The sequence below is a fragment of the Corvus kubaryi genome, unplaced genomic scaffold (assembly GCF_017639235.1).
Source record: "Corvus kubaryi isolate FWS band 111438036 unplaced genomic scaffold, C.kubaryi_AGA036_p1.0 37398, whole genome shotgun sequence".
NCBI lineage: Eukaryota > Metazoa > Chordata > Aves > Passeriformes > Corvidae > Corvus > Corvus kubaryi.
In genome coordinates this window covers 42,766,998-42,786,395 of record NW_024581137.1, presented here as the reverse complement: position 1 = coordinate 42,786,395, position 19,398 = coordinate 42,766,998, and the positions used below count along the sequence as shown (strand labels likewise).

At 46.1% G+C, this 19,398-nt stretch overlaps 1 protein-coding gene across 1 annotated transcript; it reads left to right on the top strand.

Annotated features, from left to right (window-relative positions):
* Positions 1-17,361: 17,361 nt before the first annotated feature.
* PTCHD3 (patched domain containing 3) lies at positions 17,362-19,392 on the top strand. The gene is made up of 2 exons (XM_042044318.1): positions 17,362-18,332; positions 18,568-19,392. Exons 1-2 carry the CDS (start codon positions 17,601-17,603, stop codon positions 18,691-18,693), a joined length of 858 nt encoding a protein of 285 aa, XP_041900252.1. The 5' UTR covers positions 17,362-17,600; the 3' UTR covers positions 18,694-19,392.
* Positions 19,393-19,398: the final 6 nt, after the last annotated feature.

The following is a 19,398-nucleotide window of genomic DNA, read 5'->3' as shown; positions in this document are numbered from 1 at the left end:
TAGTAATCTCATGTATGGTTGCAAAAAAAAAGCTTTTTATATGACAGTTAATGATGCAAAGCTGTCTGCATGCATTTGCTGAAAGCCTGAAATAATATCCAGGCCCTGCCTCATTCAGACCAACTGTGCATAATGTGGTGCCATTGCTAATAGTTTGAGCATGGACAGAAGCAACTGGTTTCCTGATGATCAACAAATAGAAGACATGACATCATGAAGATGTAGGAAGATGTATGCAAAATTTTCCTAAAATTTGAAAGATAAGGAAAGGATGGAGCACAAGAGGATTTCTGTTAACTTCCTAAAGGTAGAATCTGGAAGCTGCATGCCTTGTAAACTCTGAACATTGCTGGGACATAGATAGGGTTTGCCCCATTTAGCCTAAGCTACCTAAGTCTTATGCACATAGTCCATGCTAACCATCTAGCTTTCTTCTCCAAAGACAACAGAGGAAAACCTGCAGTGGGAAAATCAGATCAATTTAGGTAATTAGAGTTATATAAAACCACTTTCACTGGCAAATGCAGTACAACAATAATTTCTCTATACCTATTCAATATTCCTTTTCATGTATGCAGGGATGACATAAATTCTTTTTTCCATATACTTAATCTGAGATGTGAAATGAGATTATTATCTAACAGGACTCCCAGTTTTGTTTTCAGAATTGAAGCTTCTCAGAAAGAAATATCACATCCTGTCAAATCCCCTCTTTCTCTATTCCTGGTTCATGACATTGCATTCAGCTATCTCAAAAAGTTCCCCTGACAATTCCAGTATTGAGTAACTGCATCTGGTATCAAGGCTTAAATTTAGATGTTTAAGCTGCTATTTTTTTTAAAAGATGGAACATAACTGTGCACAAATAGGTATACCAAAAAAGAAAAATGGTAGAACCAGCCTTGAGCTATGTGTAGCCTTTATAGTAAATATAAACAAGCATTTTCATAGTATCATAGAATACCAGGTTGGAAGGGATCTCAAGGATCATCTAGTGCAATCTTTTTAGAAGAAGCACCAGATGGCCCAGCCCTGTCTCCAGCTGAATTTTAAAAATATCAAAGTTGGGGAATTCCACTTCCCTGGTGAGATTATTCCAATGACTGGTTGTCTTTGTTGTGAAAAATGTTCATCTTCCGTCCAACTAAAATCTCAACAGGAGTAACTTGTTACCCCTTGTCTTTTCCATGTGTCTTGTTTTAAAAATTGACTCTCCATCTTCTTTGTAGTCACTCCTTAAATACTAGAACCATTACCTCCATCAGGTCTCCCCTGAGCCTTCTTTTCTCAAGGCTGAGCAAGCCCAGTTCTCTCAGCCTTTCCTCACATGGCAGGCTTCAAGCCCTTGGATCATCTTTGTGGCCCTTCTCTGGACACTCTCCAGCTGCCCACCTATTTTTTGCACAGTGGGGACAAAAACTGAACTCATTATTCCAGGTGTAGTCTGGCAAGTGCTGAGTAGAGTGGGATAATGACATCATTATTTCTGCTGGTGATGCCCTCGTTGATTCAGCCCAGGATCCTGTTGGCTTCTTTGCCACAGCAGCAGAGTAACTCACCACACTCAACATGATCCCAAACTCCACAATGTTGTGATCACTGCAACCACGGCCATCACTAACATTGCAATATTACAATAAAATGTTACAAGATTACATTTACAATTACAAAGCAGTGCCTCTTTCCTCATTGGCACATATAACATTTGTGTAAGATGCAATCCTCTGTGCATTCCAGGAACATGATGGATGATGTCAGCCATTTTATTGTTCTTCCAACAAAAGTCTGGGTTAATTGAAGTCACTTGTAAGTACCAGGTTCTGTTGACCCAAAGCTTATTTAAGTGACCCAAATATTACTGCATCAGCCTTGTCATTCTGGTTTGGAGGTTGGTAGAAGATGCCAACTATAAGATGCCCACAGAGAAGATTTTGATCCAGAGGCATTCAACAGGACTTCCACAACTCCTGTAGTTGACTTCTACATATTTAGGTTCTCCTTATCATACAGCATGACTCATGAACTAGCTAGGATGAACTAGCTAGGATGAACTAGCTCTTCATCCCTGCCTGTCTTTAGAAAACAGCCTATTGCCATCCAGCGTAATTCTTCAGTCATGTGAGTTGTCCCACCATGGTTCAGTTATTCCTGTGATATCTTAACTTTCTGACTGATGCATGAAGTTCCAGTTCCTCCTGTTTGTTCCCCAGGCAGTGTGCATTGAGCAACATACACTTGAGGTGTGAGGTGGCTGCCTTCTGGTTCTATCTGGCCAGGCAAATATGGAAAATCGTCACTACTCCGTTGGCCTGACTGATTGCACAGTTGTTTGCAATGGTGTAAGTGTTGCCACTTTGGACCCCACACCCAGAGTCCTCCTGTTTAAAGCTCACCAAGTTGTCCAGTCCGCTACCAAAGATCGCCCTTCCTCTTCTAGAGAGGTGGGTCCGATCCCACCCGAATAAGCTGCAGTGATCAATGGATGTCCAGTTCTCAGGCCAGCAGATGGGTGCCTCAATACCCCTTAACAGTGCATCACCCACTACAAGCATTTGTCATTTCCTTTTGTGGCATCCACTGCATGCTGCTGGTACAGTTTCTCCTTGCAGACCTTGTTCGTGGGTGTCTACAGCAGTTAAAGCTTTGTATCTGTTTTTGGTTGCAATGATGGAGAGTGGGGAATGAAGCAGAGTCAGGCTTTTGTGGGTCACGAGGGTCAAAGATGTCACATTCTCTGTGTTGTCTGCTACAAATGTATGGTTCTGAAATCACTTATCTCCATCTCAGCCTCTCTAGTACTGCAGAGTTTTTTAACTGTTTCCTGAAACACAGCCAGCTGATGCAACATCCTGTGCACATCTTTTGCAGACATTTACCTTTTCTGCAGAAGGGTCACTTATTGCAACCTACTGCCTCTACTGAAGTCTCCTTTCTTACCAGTCCCATCTTCATGGAAGCCTCAAACATCTCAGAGGCTTTCTCTGTAGAAACACTGGATTTCTATCTGAGGGACTGTCGCGGGTTCGGTTTGCAACCGGGCAGAAACACCAATTTAGTGTAGTGGTTCGGTCCAAAATACTCATTACTGTTTATCTTCTGTGAGATAAGAATTAGGAGAAATGCAAAGCAGGCACCAAACTTGAAAGAATATAAAGAAGTTTATTACCAGACCTAAAAGAGGGAAAAAAAAAATTATACCACCTTCAAAACTCTCCTCCTCCCCCCACCTTCCTCCCTTCTCCCACTGACAATGTGAAAAGACAACCCTTAAGATGCTCAGTCTGTTCACCACTTCCATAATAACCTTGTTTACTCCATTTAGAAAGAGAAGTCTCTTCTTGCTTGTGCTATGAAAACATTATCACAACGAGACAGCCACCCACTTCCAAATATTGTTCAGTCCATTTAGGAAGAGGAGTCTCTCTGCCTGCATGTGAGTCCCTTCCCCCGACTTGCAGCTTTTCCCGCAACTGCTTTCGAGGGTCCACTCTTGAAGTTTTTTGGGGTACAATTTTAAGGTTGAGCCGTTCAGAAACAAAAACAGAGGCCCTTCTCCTTCCCTGGGAGCAAAGGGTCTTCATCATCTTCATCGTTAGGACTATCTTTGGGAGCATCTCTAGGGACTGAGGTTTCTCCTTTCCCATTTGGAGCAGAAGTCCTCATCAGGTTCATCTCTAGGGACTGAGGTTTTCTCCTTTCCCGTTTGGAGCAAAAGTCCTCATCTGGTCCATCTCTAGGGACTGAGGTTTTCTCCTTTCCCATTTGGAGCAAAAGTCCTCATCTGGTTCATCTCTCCCTGTCCAAACTTCTCATGAAATTACAGCTGCGTCAGCATCTGCCTATCTCAGCACAGGTGCTCTTGCTTACGAGCTGAACGCTCCACCCCCCATATCTTCATGAAATTACAACAGGATACTCTGATATATCATAGCTTCACAACAGAATTTCAGCTTTAAGCATCTCCTCTTTCTCTTCCCTCAGGTTTTCAGCTCTTCACAGCAGTAAAAGGGTTAATCTCACCTCGGCCTTGCAGCTTTGCAGCTGGAATGTTGAATTTTTCTTATCGAAGTGGAGAGGGGGGAGAGCCGAGCCGCTCCGGCTGCCCACGGCAAGGCAGTGGGGGGGTTCCACGGCTGGAACAGGTCCATCGGCTCCAGGATGGCCGTGGCCCGGCCCGGCCTGGCCCAAGCAGGGCCTGGCCGGGCCCGCTGGCCCCCACACGGGCCCCGCAGCCACCTGTCCCAGCACCGGAAACGAGAGAGAGCTTGGGGGGGAGTTTGCCTATTCTTAAGTGTGGATCACAGAGGTGGTCACAACTTTAAGTGGCTTAGAGAATTGTCCATATTCAAACTGGCCAGCTGATAGGTTCTATCAATTCCCAGAGGAAACTGTAAGCACCCCTTAGCAAGGACATCCCTTCCGGGACTATGCTTGCTAACCTATGACAGGCACATGCCCACCATTATGGCAGAGCTAGAGCACTTCCCTGGGCTGTGGGCCCACAGGCAGGGTGCACAGCCCTTCTCACATGCCCATCTGTGCAAACTGCTGCACTCTCTCAATCCCTGTTTACCCTCTCAATCCCCATCTGCCCATCCTGTTCGCATCACTCCCCAGAGCCATTTCAGTCTCCCACTGTGGCTCCTGGCAAGGCCTGAACTGCATAAGCCTGTCTCACGAAAGCTGCTGGCTGCAGGAAGCAGCTTCCTGCCCTGCCTTGGGTGTCTCTGGCACCAGAAACCCCCTGTACCCTTTGATCCATGCTCAGCCATAGGCCTTGCCATTGCCACCACCGCATGCCTCACTGACTTTCCTTAATGCTCAAGAGCAGATAATTTATACTTTTCTCCAATATTAAATTATTGAACAATTAAGAATTTTAATGTAAAAATAAATTGCGTACATTGTAATCTAGCCTGCAACCAAAACAATTATAACGCAGAAGCTCTCTATTTGACAGCTAATAAATTGCAGCCTGAGGCCTCAAATAACAGCTCAATTAACCCAAAACTGTTCCTTTAAGGTAAGCTGGTTTTCTTCCTTGTCCCTATAAACCTGCTAGCAGCCCTCAACTTAAGAGCATGCATCAGCCTTTGTAGATTGGCAGGCTATTACAAGATTACAGACAGCAAACAAGTTTTCACAGAAATTACATCTTCTGGCAAGTCACAAGGGTCTTACGCAAGTGGGGAGACAACCATATAACTATTTAAATATACATAGGTATTACTGAAGGGAGCCTCTAACTGGCCAAATGTACAGGTTGCTTTGTCAGTCTTGTAGGCAGCAATAACATATTTAACTATTTTAATAAACTTCGCATACATTCACACACAAGACATGCACACCTCCCAAACATACACCAGATCATGAAGTGCAAATGGCTAATATTAGCCAACAGAGAGATAAGTAAAATCAAAGGAATTAAATAATCCTTGCTAAAGACAAAGGAATTAAATAATCCTTGCAGGATCTCAGATATACCAATTACACACATTCATACTTACAGTGAAAAAAAGCAGTCAACATATAACTGGTCATGCAGATAAGCACTGCACTGTAAAGATACTTCTGGGACTAAGAAGTGGGCAGACTAAGAGACAGAGCTTCTCACTAACAGAAGTATTCCTGAGACGTAATATGTATTGTAGGCTCCTAGCAAAGTAAACTCAGATCCACCTCAGACATTTGCAGTTCAGGGTACAGTTCCAGTATTTATAACTCTTAACAGCACTATCTCCAGCAGAAGAAATAACAGGTGAACAACAGCCTGGAAGAAAGACTATTGGTGACTCTTCTGACCACCTGTGTGCTTGCTTCCCTGCAGGCATGACTAATTGGCATGTCAACAAAAGTTGTGGGAAATGCAAGTTTTCGTAGAATCATAGAATAGGATGGGTTGGAAGGGACCTATGGAGATCATCTGATTCAACTCCCCCGTTGAACCAGGAACTTAAAACTTGTCAACAGAGTTCTGTGAAAACTGGAAAGGCTCCAAAACACATTAGTAATGGAAGTAGAAAAAAATTACTAAGTAAGTGATTCTATGGTGTAGATACCAGGATGCAATGACCCTTTTATTTTCTGTACTCCATGCTGCACTCCAACAAAGATTATTTTTGTTCTCTGATTAAAAAACATCTTACAAACTGTGTTTATCTACCATTGTCAACAGGAAGGCAATATGGTCTATATCCAAATAAAGATTTCAAGAACTATCTCAGGATTCCAGTGAATGTTTGGGAGTTAACAGACAAATTTAATTAAAAACAAAACCAAACCAACAAAAAGACCCCCAAACTTGCTCACCCATCCAACCAGGATGTGAACTGATAAGATACCTCTATCTTCAACTTAAAAGATCCCTGAGCTCTTGTTGTCCTGTTCATACCCAAAAGTTCTGTGCGATGAAAAAGTAAGCATCCTGTTCTAGCAAGCCTATGAGATTCCAGAGACACACTACACACTCCTGTGAGTTCAATCTGGTTTAACAGGCCCAGAGCACAACCAACACATGTGGATTATTTCGAAACATAGCACCGATGACATTCATTTAACGGAGCATTGAAGAGAGCCAGATGTTGGACCAGTGCAAGTGGTCACTGCACTCCCACTCCAAGTGGATGCAGGGAACATGAGGAATGGCTGGGAAAGGAGGGATATAGACTCTTTCAGTTAGAGGATAAATTCCTATCCAAGAAAAGTAAAGGGAAAGGAAGGCAGCCAGCATTACACTTGTAATCAGTTAGTAATCTGAAAGCATTGCTAACTGAACAGGAGTGATTTCCCTGGACCATATTCCAGTAGCTGATCAGTGAGGAAAAAGAAAAGGGCGAAGAAAGTACAAGGCAAAGACCAAAGTGGGATCAGGATGCATTCTGGTTCATTTACGAGAAGTAATATTGAACGTGGTTGTCAATACTTAGGGATCAAAAAGGTTTTTTCTAAGGATATGAGGTCTCCATGTGACATGTCAGATTCAAGGAAACACAGTCCCAAGCTGCCAGGAATGCAAGAAGCTGAAATTCTCTACAGGGTTCTGCTATGTTGTATGTAAAGCAGGTCCTGACATCTTTGCAAATACTCTGGCTCACAAAATGAAGTTAAAACCACACGTTGATAAAAATATACAGGCACAGATAGAGCCAGACAAGCGGACTTCCATGTTTGCACCAGCAACAGAAGAAGGTATTACCCTGACATGCACACCCATAATAAATCGACATATGCCAGGAGAGACTGGATTGACCTGACATGGAGATAACTTCTCTAACATCCTGTTGGCACAGACACACTGTGGAGCAGAAGGGCAATAGTTACATTAGTTGTGTGTTTGGCAGAAAATTTCCCTTACAGGGAAGTATAACATTTCCTTCCAGTAAATAAAATAGGGAGGGATTTGAAAGGTCATCCCCTCCATGCATAACAGAATAAATGCTCACATTAGCCCATGCAATATCTTTGTTGTGTCTCTGAGCTCTAATAAGTCAGAGTTCAGTTCGTGTTCAGATCAGTATTCTCTGATATATAAGTATTCAATATAATAAGGTAGTGTTTAAAATACAAGCTAACAAAAAATTTCAAGCAGACATTGGCTGATCAAAGCACGAGTAAAAGAGAGGCACTTTAGTTTTACTCTGTGGTTTTCTCCATAAATAATGTGCTTACAGTTCCTGAAGATCTCCGAGACCTGGATGACCATTTTATGAGGAAACTTATAAACATGTATGCAATAAAAAAGGAGTCTACAAAGATAACATACTCCCTAGGAACAACAACTGATCAAAGAGGCAAACCTTTTGCAGTTCTCGTGGAAGTAAGTTGGGAAATCATTCACGTACCTTAAGGAAAGTGAAATGTTAGGAACCCTTTATAAGGATGTACAAGCACAAAAGTTGATTAGGTTCTTCGGTAGTGCCATGTTACATCATATCATCGCCTTCCAGGGTTTTATGCAGTCTTAATGGAAAACCTCATGATTATGAAATCACTGTGGAGACAGGAAGTTTTCTTTAAGTCAGCTTGGAAAGAAATATTCCCAGAGTTAAGGTTATAAAATCTGGCAGCTCACCTTGCCTCTCTGGTATCCTACACTGCCTACACTGATAAGCTGAAATTCTGTTCATCATGATAATGTTCAATTGAAACAGACAGTTTCTAACCACAGTATCACCCAGACAGTTAAAACACTTAGGCACCTTCATTCTTCCCAAAAACAAAAATGAAAAATCAAATGAGCACAGACACCAGTCTCATCATGCAGCAGAGGAGCCACTCATCCTGCCAGCACCCAGCACATGGCAATTTCACAGCGTCACTGGGCGCTCCCAAAGCAAAGGAAAAGCAGCTTCTCAACACAAATAAATATCTGGGTCCTGGTGCCAGGGTAACTTCTGGGTTCTCTTTGGAATCTTATATTCTAGACAGACTCTCCTCCACTCTAGAGGAAACCAGGAATTCACCTCCCATCCTACTGCCCCCATCACCTGGCCACCCCCATCATTCCTTTGTGGGCATTTTCCTGAAGGCCAAGGGAAACGTGATCCTCTCTTGCACACTGGCTGGTGAAGGCACAGAGGGCACACGTCTCCCACTGGCAGCCCCCAGCTTGACAATTAAACTGCTCCCTTTGGACACAGGGCTTTGAGGCACTGCATTTTCCACATGCATGGAAAGAATAGCATAGCATAGCGTACCATAGCGTAGCATAGCATAGCATAGCATAGCACTTCTCTGTCAGGTGCTCTGGGGGACACTGTAAAGATCAGGTCCATCAAATTTCCTTCATAAATGGCACCAGCATAATTATGCTGCATTACAGTGGAAGAAATGGGATGGAAGACTTCTTGATGTCACTTTGTTTTACTCCAGTGTCCAGTGTGTCTCACACAATTGGCAAAGCACTTTACAAGGGCAGCCTGGATGCACTTGGAAATGCCCCTCTGTCCTGGCATTCCAAAGTGAAGGTCAGAAATAAGCCATCTATGCTCTGACTGAGAACTTGGAACTACAAACATCCATTCCTGATGTAAGAACACAGCTCTGCATTTTGAAATTAAAGTACACTGTAATTTCTGAGACTTGGTTGTGTCACATTTCACTACAGTCTACCACTGAGATCAAAGACTTCATGAAAATACACAAACAAGACAAATTAATTCCTTAGGTTCTTCAGAGCTGCACTGGTTGTCATGGGTTAGCAAAAGCATAGTCCCGGAAGTGATGTTCTTGCTAAGGGGTGCTTACAGCTTCCTCTGGGACCTGATAGAGCCTATCAGCTGGCCAGTTTGAATATGGACAATTCTTTAAGCCATTTAAATTGTGACCGCCTCTGTGATCCACACTTAAGAATAGACACTCCCCCAAGCTCTCTCTCGTTTCCAGTGCTGGGACAGGTGGCTGCGGGCCCCGTGCGGGGGCCGGTGGGCCCAGCCCAGGCCCTGCTCAGGCCAGGCCAGGGCAGGCCACAGCCATCCTGGAGCCGATGGGCCCTGTTCCACCTGCGGAACCCACCACAGCCCTGCTATGGGCAGAAGGGCCGGGCTACAGCCATCCTGGAGCCGATGGGCCCTGTTCCACCCGTGGAACCTCCCCACAGCCCTGCTATGTGCAGACAGGTGGCTCTCCCTCTCCAGTGCAGCCAAGATTCAGCTGAAGCTGCCCTGCTGTCCAGCAAAGGATCATGTGAGCAACAGTGATAAGCACCATTCCAGCTGCAAGGCCTGGGTGAGATTAACCCTTTTAGTGCTATGGAGAGCTGAAAACCTGAGGGAAGGGAAAGAGGAGATGCTTAAAGCTGAAATTCTGTTGTAAAGCTATGATATATCAGAGTACCCGTTGTAATTTCATGAAGGCATGGGGGGTGGAGCGTTCAACTTGTACTTGTGAGCAAAAGCACCTGCGCTGAGATAGGCAGATGTTGATGCAGCTGTAATTTCATGAGAAGTTTGAACAGGGAGAGATGGAAGTGATGAGGACTTTTGCTCCAAATGGAAAAGGAGAAAACCTCAGTTCCTAGAGATGCTCCCATCCTAGAGATGAAGATGAGGAAAACCCTTTGCTCCCAGGGAAGGAGAAGGGCCTCTGTTCTTAGAGATGAAATGCTCCCAGAGATGGGTGAAGAGAACTTTTGTTTCTGAATGGCTCAACCTTAAAATTGTACCCCAGTAATTCAAGAGTGAACCCTCGAAAGCAGTTGTGGGGAAAGCTGCAAGTCATGGGAAGGGACTCACATGCGAGCAGAGAACCAACCCGGGTGGCTGTCTCGTTGTGATAATGTTTTCATAGCATGGGCAAGAGAGACTCCTCTTCCTAAATGGACTGAACAAGGCTATTACAGAAGGGGTAAACAGACTGAACATCTCAAGGGTTGTCTTTTTACATTGTCAGTGGGAAAGGGGAGAAAGGTGGGGGGAGGAGAAGTGTTCTGAAGGTGTGGTATGATTTTTTTTTCTTCTTTTAGGTCTGTTAATAAACTTCTTTATATTCTTTCAAGTTTGGTGCCTGCTTTGCATTTCTCTTAATTCTTATCTCACAGAAGGTAAACAGTAATGAGTAGTTTGGACCAAACCACTACACTAAATTGGTGTTTCTGCCTGGTTGCAAACCGAACCCGCTACACTGGTGTTCACAGCTGATTTTACAACTTTTCTGGCCTACCTCTATAGTAAGAATCAAACCAAGACCTTTTTACAGTGAGGATTCTCAGGTACTGGAACAGGTTGCCCAGACAGATTGGGGAGTATCCACCAGTGAAGATGTTCAAAATTGGACTGGACAATATCCTGAGCAACCTGTTCTAGTTGACCCTTCAGCAGGGCAGGGTGGACTAGATCTCTAAACAGCTCTCCAACCAGAACTATTCTGTGAAATTTATTTTGTTTTAAAATTAGTTGCAATATTTTGATTTCCTATTTTTTCATGAAAGCAGACAGCTGAGAAATTAAAAGTAGTTAAAGAACAATATTAACATAACTTAAAATAAAGCAAAGAAAAATTGTCATTTCTCCTTTGTAAACTGAACATTCCAAACAATAGAACATACAAGCTGGAATTCCTGACAAGGTTTTCAAGAAATTGGGAAAACTTATATGAAATGCTATCTCACGGCATTTTACTTCAAATAACATGATTGCAAAAGGTCTTTTTGCCTGCTGGCAAAGGAAATTACTTTAGGCTAAAGGGATTTATTGGAAGGACAGAAATCACAAAGATACTTTCTTTCTATGAAACACAGAGCAGATAGAGATTGTCATTAATGCATGCTTGGAAAGAATTACTCATGGAGCTGAGAAACTAAAAAGTGCTAAGTTTGTTGACATCCCTTCCTCCTTATTTCATAACAATTTACACGTCAGTTTTATTTTAAGTCTATATTCACCATCCAGACAAATAAGCATGAGTTAGCAGTGTATGAACATGAGTCAACAACACAACCTTGTGGTGGTGACAGCCAACCACACTGGGGGCTGCATTAGCAAGAGCGTAGCCAGCACTTCAAGGAAAGTGATTATCTTCCTCCATTCAGCACAATAACTCATCATCACTACGGTGCTCTGGACAAAGCTCCCTAGTACAAGAGAGATACCAGCTCACTGGAGTGAGACCAGTGAAGGGGCACCATGATGGCTGGGTCCTGGAGCACCCAATGTACCAGGGCACAGGACCTAGATCTAGTCTGGAGATGACCACAGGCGGGGAGCATCTTCTTGCTGTCTTCAGACATTTGATGGGAAGGTACAGGGAAGACACAGCCAGGCTGCTCTCAGACATATCTTGGGAAAGAACAAGGACCAACTGTCACAAATTGTATGAGAGAAATTCCAGTTAGATATTGTCACAGGCACAACCTGTTTACTCCTTCAGGGAATTTCCATTAATTTAATTTATTTGCCACTTAACAATCTATTAATTACAGATTCTGGTATCAAGGGAGACCAAAAAAACTAACCAACCCTCAGGAAAAAAACCTGCTTTCCTTCATACATGTCTTCCCCCCGCCCCCCAGACCTTTTGCTCCTCAGTCCCCTCACCCAGGCCATGCTCAGCTCCTTTGCTGAGGCAGTGGCCAGTGCAGGAGACTGGGACCAGCACACACGTGGCTGGCTCCTTCACTGGCAGCAGCTTCTCCAGGCTGCACCTTTCAGCTCCTGCTCTAGCAAAACCTTGGATCCAACCCCTGCCCACATATCCTCTTCTCTCTTCCCTCCTCCTGATCCAGTGTGGACTTCTTCCCTCCATCTCCTCCCGGCCTGGCCTTGTTTCTCCTTCTGCTTCGTGTTTGCTACCCTCGCTTTAAGGCACTTTCCCAGAGGTGCCACAGACTCCCCTGAGGATGGGCCCAGCCATGCCTTAAGTTGGGTGTGTTGGATCCTGCTGGCATCAACTGTGACCAGCTTAGGACAGGCCTGGTCTCTCCTCACAGAGGCCACCTTTGCAGCCCCTCTACCAAAACCTTCACATTTATGAGGAGACAAATCATGATGAAGTAGTCAAACACTGAATCGGGTTGCCCAGAGGCTCTGGAATATGCACGCTTGGCGGAAACTCCAAACTCAGCTAGGCAATACCCTGAGTGACCTGGCCTAGCACCCACGGCAGCCCTTCTCTGGGCAGGGCGCATGTGAGACGAGTGCCAAAGGATCCTTCCAACCCAAGTTATTCCATGATTCTACAAAACTGTTGGAATCACTTCCAGGCTCAGTAAATGTTTGGGAGACACAAGAATACAGAGACCAAGAAGAAAATGTTTGTCTGCATTACTGAGGACAGCTTTACCTTTCAAAATAAATAAATATTACCACAGAGCTTGTGAGCAGAGAAAACAGGCAGCAGTGGCCAGAGCAGGAGATGAGCCCTGTTCCAAGTAGAGGGAAATGGAGTCTGATGGGGCAAACTGAAGAAGAGTTTTCAAACAAAAAAAGGCTGTGAAGCAGGGAGTCTCACCAGCCAGGCACATGTTGTTTCTTAATTTCAAACGCTGTGCAGAAGGTCATACATTCAAAAAACTGCATTTTCTCTCCCTACCCTGGTGTCTCTTCAGCTAGGTCTTGGCTCAGCCCTGGAGCCATTGTGACACTCAGGCCACAACCAAAGCCATGTCTGCATTTGCAAGCCTACCTGGGCTCTGCCTGAGAGAAACCTGGGCTGAATCATTCTTCTTTCTTCTTGTTTCGAGCATGGTATAAATGCCCCAGAGACAGATGGTGGGCTCTGCTGTGGAAGAGAGAAGGTTCTGCCACCTCAGTTTGAAGGTGGGATTGAGACCGGGTCTCCTGCTCACCTGAGAAATGATCTGACCATGAGTCCTGTGCAACAGGGACACAACTCAGACACTTGAACGGGATCTGCTTGTTCTTTTGCTTTTCAGGTTTTTTATTACAGCTGTTCTTGGCTGGTTTATGTAGACTTAAAGTGGACAGTGTCAGGCACATTCTGACACTACCTAGAGATGAGGCCACATAAGATATTAAAAATTAATTGATTGTATGGCTTGGTCCCCACAGATCTTGAAAAGAGGCAAGTACAACCCGCTTAAATGTGGGGCACCAGCTATCCCTCTCAGCTCTCTTCTTAGACGTGTCAAGTATGTATCAGTTTGTTCCACCATCCAAATAAAATGTCCCACCAATGGGAGTTCCAGGTCTTTCTTCACTTGCACCAGGGGATTTCTTCCACATGGTGATGAACAATAATCAAAGTCTTTTGTCCTTTTTCTTGTGTTTCCTTCAATAGAAGCTTTCTCATCAAGGTGAGATTGATGCCAATAGGGGTAGACTGTAGATCTTATATATAATTAAATCATAACAATAGATAAGATATAACAGGACCTGAATAATAAAATCACATCTTATCATTTCAACAAAGTTACACACACAAATATAAGGGTAACTACTTGAATCTATCATAAGGTTGTCTACAAGTACAGAGTCACAATAGGTTCTCATCCAGGCACATCCACTCCCTCAGGCCCATACTTTATGCTCTGGGGGATAGGGTGCAGCTCCGTTGTGATTAATTCTGACACAGTGTTTGGCTATATAGTATATACCATAGCACTGTGCATTGTTAAAACAAAAACGTTGCCTTTACGGTTGGTTGGGTTATAAGTGAAATTAACTAGTTAACACAAAGAGTGGAATTTCCTTTTAAATCTACTTCCATTACCTCAGGTTACCTTTTGGATTTCAGTAGGCAAATTGCTTTCATCTCTTTTATAATTTCTGCCACAGTAAATTGCACCCACAACTGAGAAGCATGTGTGGTGCAGAATGTACTAGAGTTGCCATACTGATTAGCATAAATAAAGAAGTGAGGGTCTCCACCTTGTGGGTTGAGCTTGTTGACGTGTGAACCAAATTTAGTTCACACTGGCAATGATTGCTCCTGCAAGGATAAGAAGTCCTTCAATGGTTACCTTGATCTTCAGTGGGGGTGCATGGCATCATTCCCAGTATCATTCCTGGGAAGAGAAAACAATACAAGTCCTGGAGGCGTTAGTCCAAACAGTGGCTTAAGTTGTTTAACAGCTCAGGTTAGTGATAGAAGTCCTTTTTCCCCTCTCAGGATATCTCTGTTCTGTCTCTTTAAATGCAGCTGAGTTGAATAGTAAATATCTCTTTGGTCCGTCAGGGACAGTTTGGCCTTGATATTCCTCAGGTAGAATCTCAACTTTCAATTAATGAAGTGCTTGTCATACTGCTGTTGCTGCTTCCTCCACCTTTCAGGGGGACGGCTCCTGCGATTAGAGTTGCCCTCCATGAGTGGGATGCTCTCTGAATTTGACTTATCAGTTTCGCAAAATTTAGCACAGCAGCGGTTAAAGGCACAGAATATCAAAATCCAGAATGTTTTCAATATGAACTTTAATTGCAGAGCAAGTAGCTGACATCCGCTTCTCAATGCCTCCTCTTTTCCCTGATCGCACTCCGCAAGCATTGCCTCTGCCTGCAGCTCCCTGTCCCCTTCCCGATCCTGCTGAGCTGCGAGCAGCCCCTGTGCCTGCAGCCTCTTGGAGCGCTCCAAGCAACGCCTCTGCCGGCAGCCTCTCCCTTTCCCTGAGGGCGCTCAGCAGCGAGCAGCCTGCAGCCTACTCTCACCTGCAGCCTACTCTCCCTTTCACCGTCGCACTCGGCAGCGGGCAACACTTGCTACCGAAGCCTATGTCCTCTCTCATTTAACTGATCCTGCAGTTCTTTCACCAAACCTTGCAGAGATCAAATCATTTCTCCCTCTGCCTGTTTGTTGGCATACTGTAGATACAAAAATGCTGCTAGCAAGGATTTTCTTGCTATTTTCTAAGTCCGTGAGAGACTTTTCTCTCTCACAGAAGAGGTAGCAGAGCTATGTAAACAACCAAGCCACCTGCAACCTTGAAAAGTCTTGTTTATGGTACAATAGAAAACTATTTTGACAATGGATGTTTTAGGGTATTAGCCAATCACCCCCAAGGGGTGGCTGATCCTTGGTCCAATTAGACTATGAAGAAAAAAATCTATAAAAGAGTTTGTAAAATAATTAAATAAATCAATCTTGCTGCACAATTCCTGCCTGCTGGATCGTCTCTCCTCCTCCTCCCTATGGCTGCAGGACACGGTGATATACCCTAGGGCCTAGGCCTGCGGTAATAGCATACCTCTCCTGTTGGGCAAAAAATTGCACATAAAGCTGCTTTACTTTTCCCCTTCCATACCTTTTGTTCACTTAACACCACATTTATCTATTTAACCGCTGCCTCAGGACTATACCAATTTCCACTTGCACATTCTGTGCCCAGGGGAGTTGGGCATGCCTTATATTCTTCCCATCACTACCTGTCTGGAATTCACGGATGATATCTCAACTGGACCCCTTTAACCATAGCATCCTGTCCGTGATGCCAAAAAAGGGATGTCACACCCTTTAAGGGAAGGGAGCACCCAAGATTTGTAAATGCTCATGGTTGAAAGAAACAACAAAACTTAGAGGGTCCACAAAAAATCACAAAGTTTTATTATACACTTGGCATGGGAATTGGAAAGTTAGTCCCTGACCTCCTATACAAGAGGAAGGAAGGAAGGATTCCAGGAAGGAAGGAAGGAAGGCCAAACAGTAATTCACTGGAATCTCATTTTGAAACTTCCAGCAAAGCAACGTAACAACAGAGAGACTGTGCCTTCATCCAAAAAATACCAGAAAGGTTGACTTGCTGGAAGTCCTATGACTAGTTCCTGGCCCTGCCCCAAGAAGCATATTTTATCATATTAGAACTTAATATAAAGTGCATGAATGGGCCAGGGAACAAGGACAAGCATTCAGATTCTGGGAGAAGACTGGCATGTATTACCTGCTTGAACACCACTCTGAGTTGAGAGTTGGTGGAGCCATCTTTCCATGCTGTAGGCCAGATGCCCAAGTCTCAGAGTTAACCTAAAGGCACTAGTCTGTGCCAAATGAGTGCCCTAGGTAGCTACTGCCAACAAGCCAGTTCCTAGGTTTCAATAAGTTAGAAGCTACAGGAAATAGCTTCTAACTTGCCTGTCTGACATACCTGTCTCAGAACACCTGTGCATGGAAAAGGGAATCACCAGGATCCAACCTGCCCTAGATGCTGAGCACAGCAGGAGATATATAATGCTGCTCAGAGCCTGGCTGGCTATTTTACACTCACAGGTGCCAAGTCTGTCTTCCCTAGATGGGAGAGAAGAGATACCTACAACTTTTCTGCAACTACTGGCAGGAGAGGAGAGAGTTGCTTCTTTCAAAGGCAATGAGAAGAAGTGCCTGCCTGTGACATATTGTCTGGACACCTTGCACTGTCGCATCTGAGCTTAATGTTCTTCTAAGCCCGAAACTACTCAAATCACTGTCACCAGTGTCAAGAACACCAGGCTGCAGGATAGTGTCTGGACTTGGAAAGATCCTTTCTATCATTCCTACTGCATAAAGCTCTGGCACATCACACTGGTGATATTCTTGGGACTTGCCAATTGGAATTGCTAACCCTTGTTTCAAAGTCTTTTATTTCTTTCACTGTCACTCTCCCGTTTTATAAACCTGTACACTGAGAGAGCAAACACCGCAAGATGTGCATCACCGTCTGTGTTTTGCTCTCAGATAGAAGAAAAATGCACAGTAGTGAAGCAACGACTGCAGCAGCTTCGGGGAAAACACTAAAAAAAGCCGATGATGTCTAGAGGATGAAATGTAAGCGCGGGGCCGTGCCGGGAAGCGGCAGGGTCTGCACGGAGCCGGAACCAGAGCCAGGCTCAATGCAGCGGCTCAGCACGGCGGGCGCTGCAAACGGGCCGGACCTTGCGGAGCCAAAGCCGGGGGGGAAACGGAGGGCAGGGGAGATATGAACCCGAGGCGGGGCGCGGCGGGGGGAGCCTGGTCTGCCCTCCCGGCCCCCCCTGCCGGACCCGGGAGGCGGCGGAAGCCCCGCTGAGTCACGGCGGGGGCGGTTCCGCCCGTTGAAAAACGCGGTCCGAGGTCCTGACGAGCAGAGGGCGGTTTTGAATTCCTCTCCCTCTCCTCTCCCTCTCCTCTCCGGCGCCGGCACAGACCGCACCGTCGGGCCCCGGCGTGGGACGCGCCGCCGGCAGCCCCTGCCCGCCTCGCCCATGGCGGGGCCGCGGGACCCCGCGGAGCGCTGCTCCTGCCGCAACACCAACTGCGTGGAGCGGCCGCTGCGCCGGCTCTTCGAAGGGCTGGCGAGCGGCGTGGCCGCCTGCCCCTGGCCCTTCGTGCTGGTGCCGCTGCTGCTGTCGGGCGGGCTGGGCGCCGGCTTCCTCTTCCTGCCGCAGCGGCAGGCGAACGACATCGAGGGGCAGTTCACACCGACGTGGGGGCCCGCCAAGGACGAGCGCGACTTCGTGCGGCGGCACTTCCCCCCCGACGACTCGGAGCGCTTCTCCGCCCCGCGGCTGCCCACCGAGGGCGCCTACGCCTCCCTCATCGCCGTGGCGACGAGCGGGACCTCGGTCCTGGAGCCGGCGGCGTGGGCAGAGGTGCTGCGGCTGAACGCGACCGTGCACGACGCCGAGTACGAGCGGCTCTGCGCCCGCACCGCCGGCGGCTGCGCCAGCCCCAACCCGCTGCTGTCGCGGTGGGGCGATGCGGGACCGCCCGCCCCGGGGAGCCTCCGCTTCCCCGTCAACGACAGCGTCTTCCTGGGGGCCGCGCTGGGCGGCGTGGAGACGGACGACGGGCGGGTGCGGAGGGCGCGGGCCCTGAAGCTGATGTATTACCTGCGGGAGGACGGCCCCGAGGCGCAGGACAGCCGGCGGTGGCTGGAGAGCTTCCTGCAGAACATCTCGTCCAGAGTGGCGGAGTTGCGCCTCGGCTCCATTCAGGTAACGCACGGGCGGGTACGGCCGTGCGCAGCGGCCGAGCCCGAAATGTCCGGGCAGCCCCCTCGCCGAAAGGAAAGGAAAGGAGACGGCGGCGGGACAAGGCGGGCGGGCTGCGAGGGCCAGGGCAATGCTCCTCTGCCAACGTGATGTTTGGCCTTGCCTGCGCGTGTGTACAAAGACCACGAAGAAGAGGGAAAGTGCTTCATTGTTTCTTTCCTTGTTGTTTTAACGGCAGGTGACCTACTTTACCTCGCTGTCCAGACAACAGGAGTTTGAAGGAAATACCAAGAGTGTGATCCCACTCTTCTCCGTAACATATTTCCTGACAATAACCTTTGCAGTCATCTCTTGCCTAAGGTAAAATGTCTCTAAGCTATGGCTCAGTGAGTAGTGATGTCTGCTCTTCTTTACCTGCCTCAGCTGGTTTCTGCTTTTGCCGATTGAAGGTGTTCTTGAAGCTGCAGACTTCCTGTGACAATTTATAGGCAAAATGTATTTTTTTGCTTTTTCTTGTCTACCTGTGTGTATTTCCCAGCTGCTTAGATGGCAGATGAGAACCTGAACAAGTGTTCAGTACTTAGTTAAGGTTCGGGTGGATGTGCACTAGCTTCATAGATTCCTGCAAGTCTGGGTACAGCTTTAGTTGCTCTGCTTGCTAGTAGAATCAGAGGCTTACCTGCTGTCCACAGAGCACTTAATCTGCCCTTTCTTTGTGCTGATGGAAAGTGAACCATTGTACACTCAACAACTGTACTGCAGTGTTTGTGTCCTGTACTTCCAAAAGAAATTCTACTTGCAGGGTGAGCAGCCTGGTTTAGCGCTTGCATCAAGCATCATACCTATTAAAGCACCTTATGGAATGCTTGAACCAGTGCTCAGGGGCATCTTGGCAAAAGGCTGGTAGCCAATCTGTCTGCTGAGAAAATCTCTCTACACAGCACTTACTGCCTGAAAGGTGCTTCCAGTGATATGCTACAGCAAGAATTCATGTAAAATCAAAGAGCTGCTAGAAATTCACCAGTTTTTTGGGTCACCCTAAGTCTAGTGTCACTGGTAGATCTTCTGT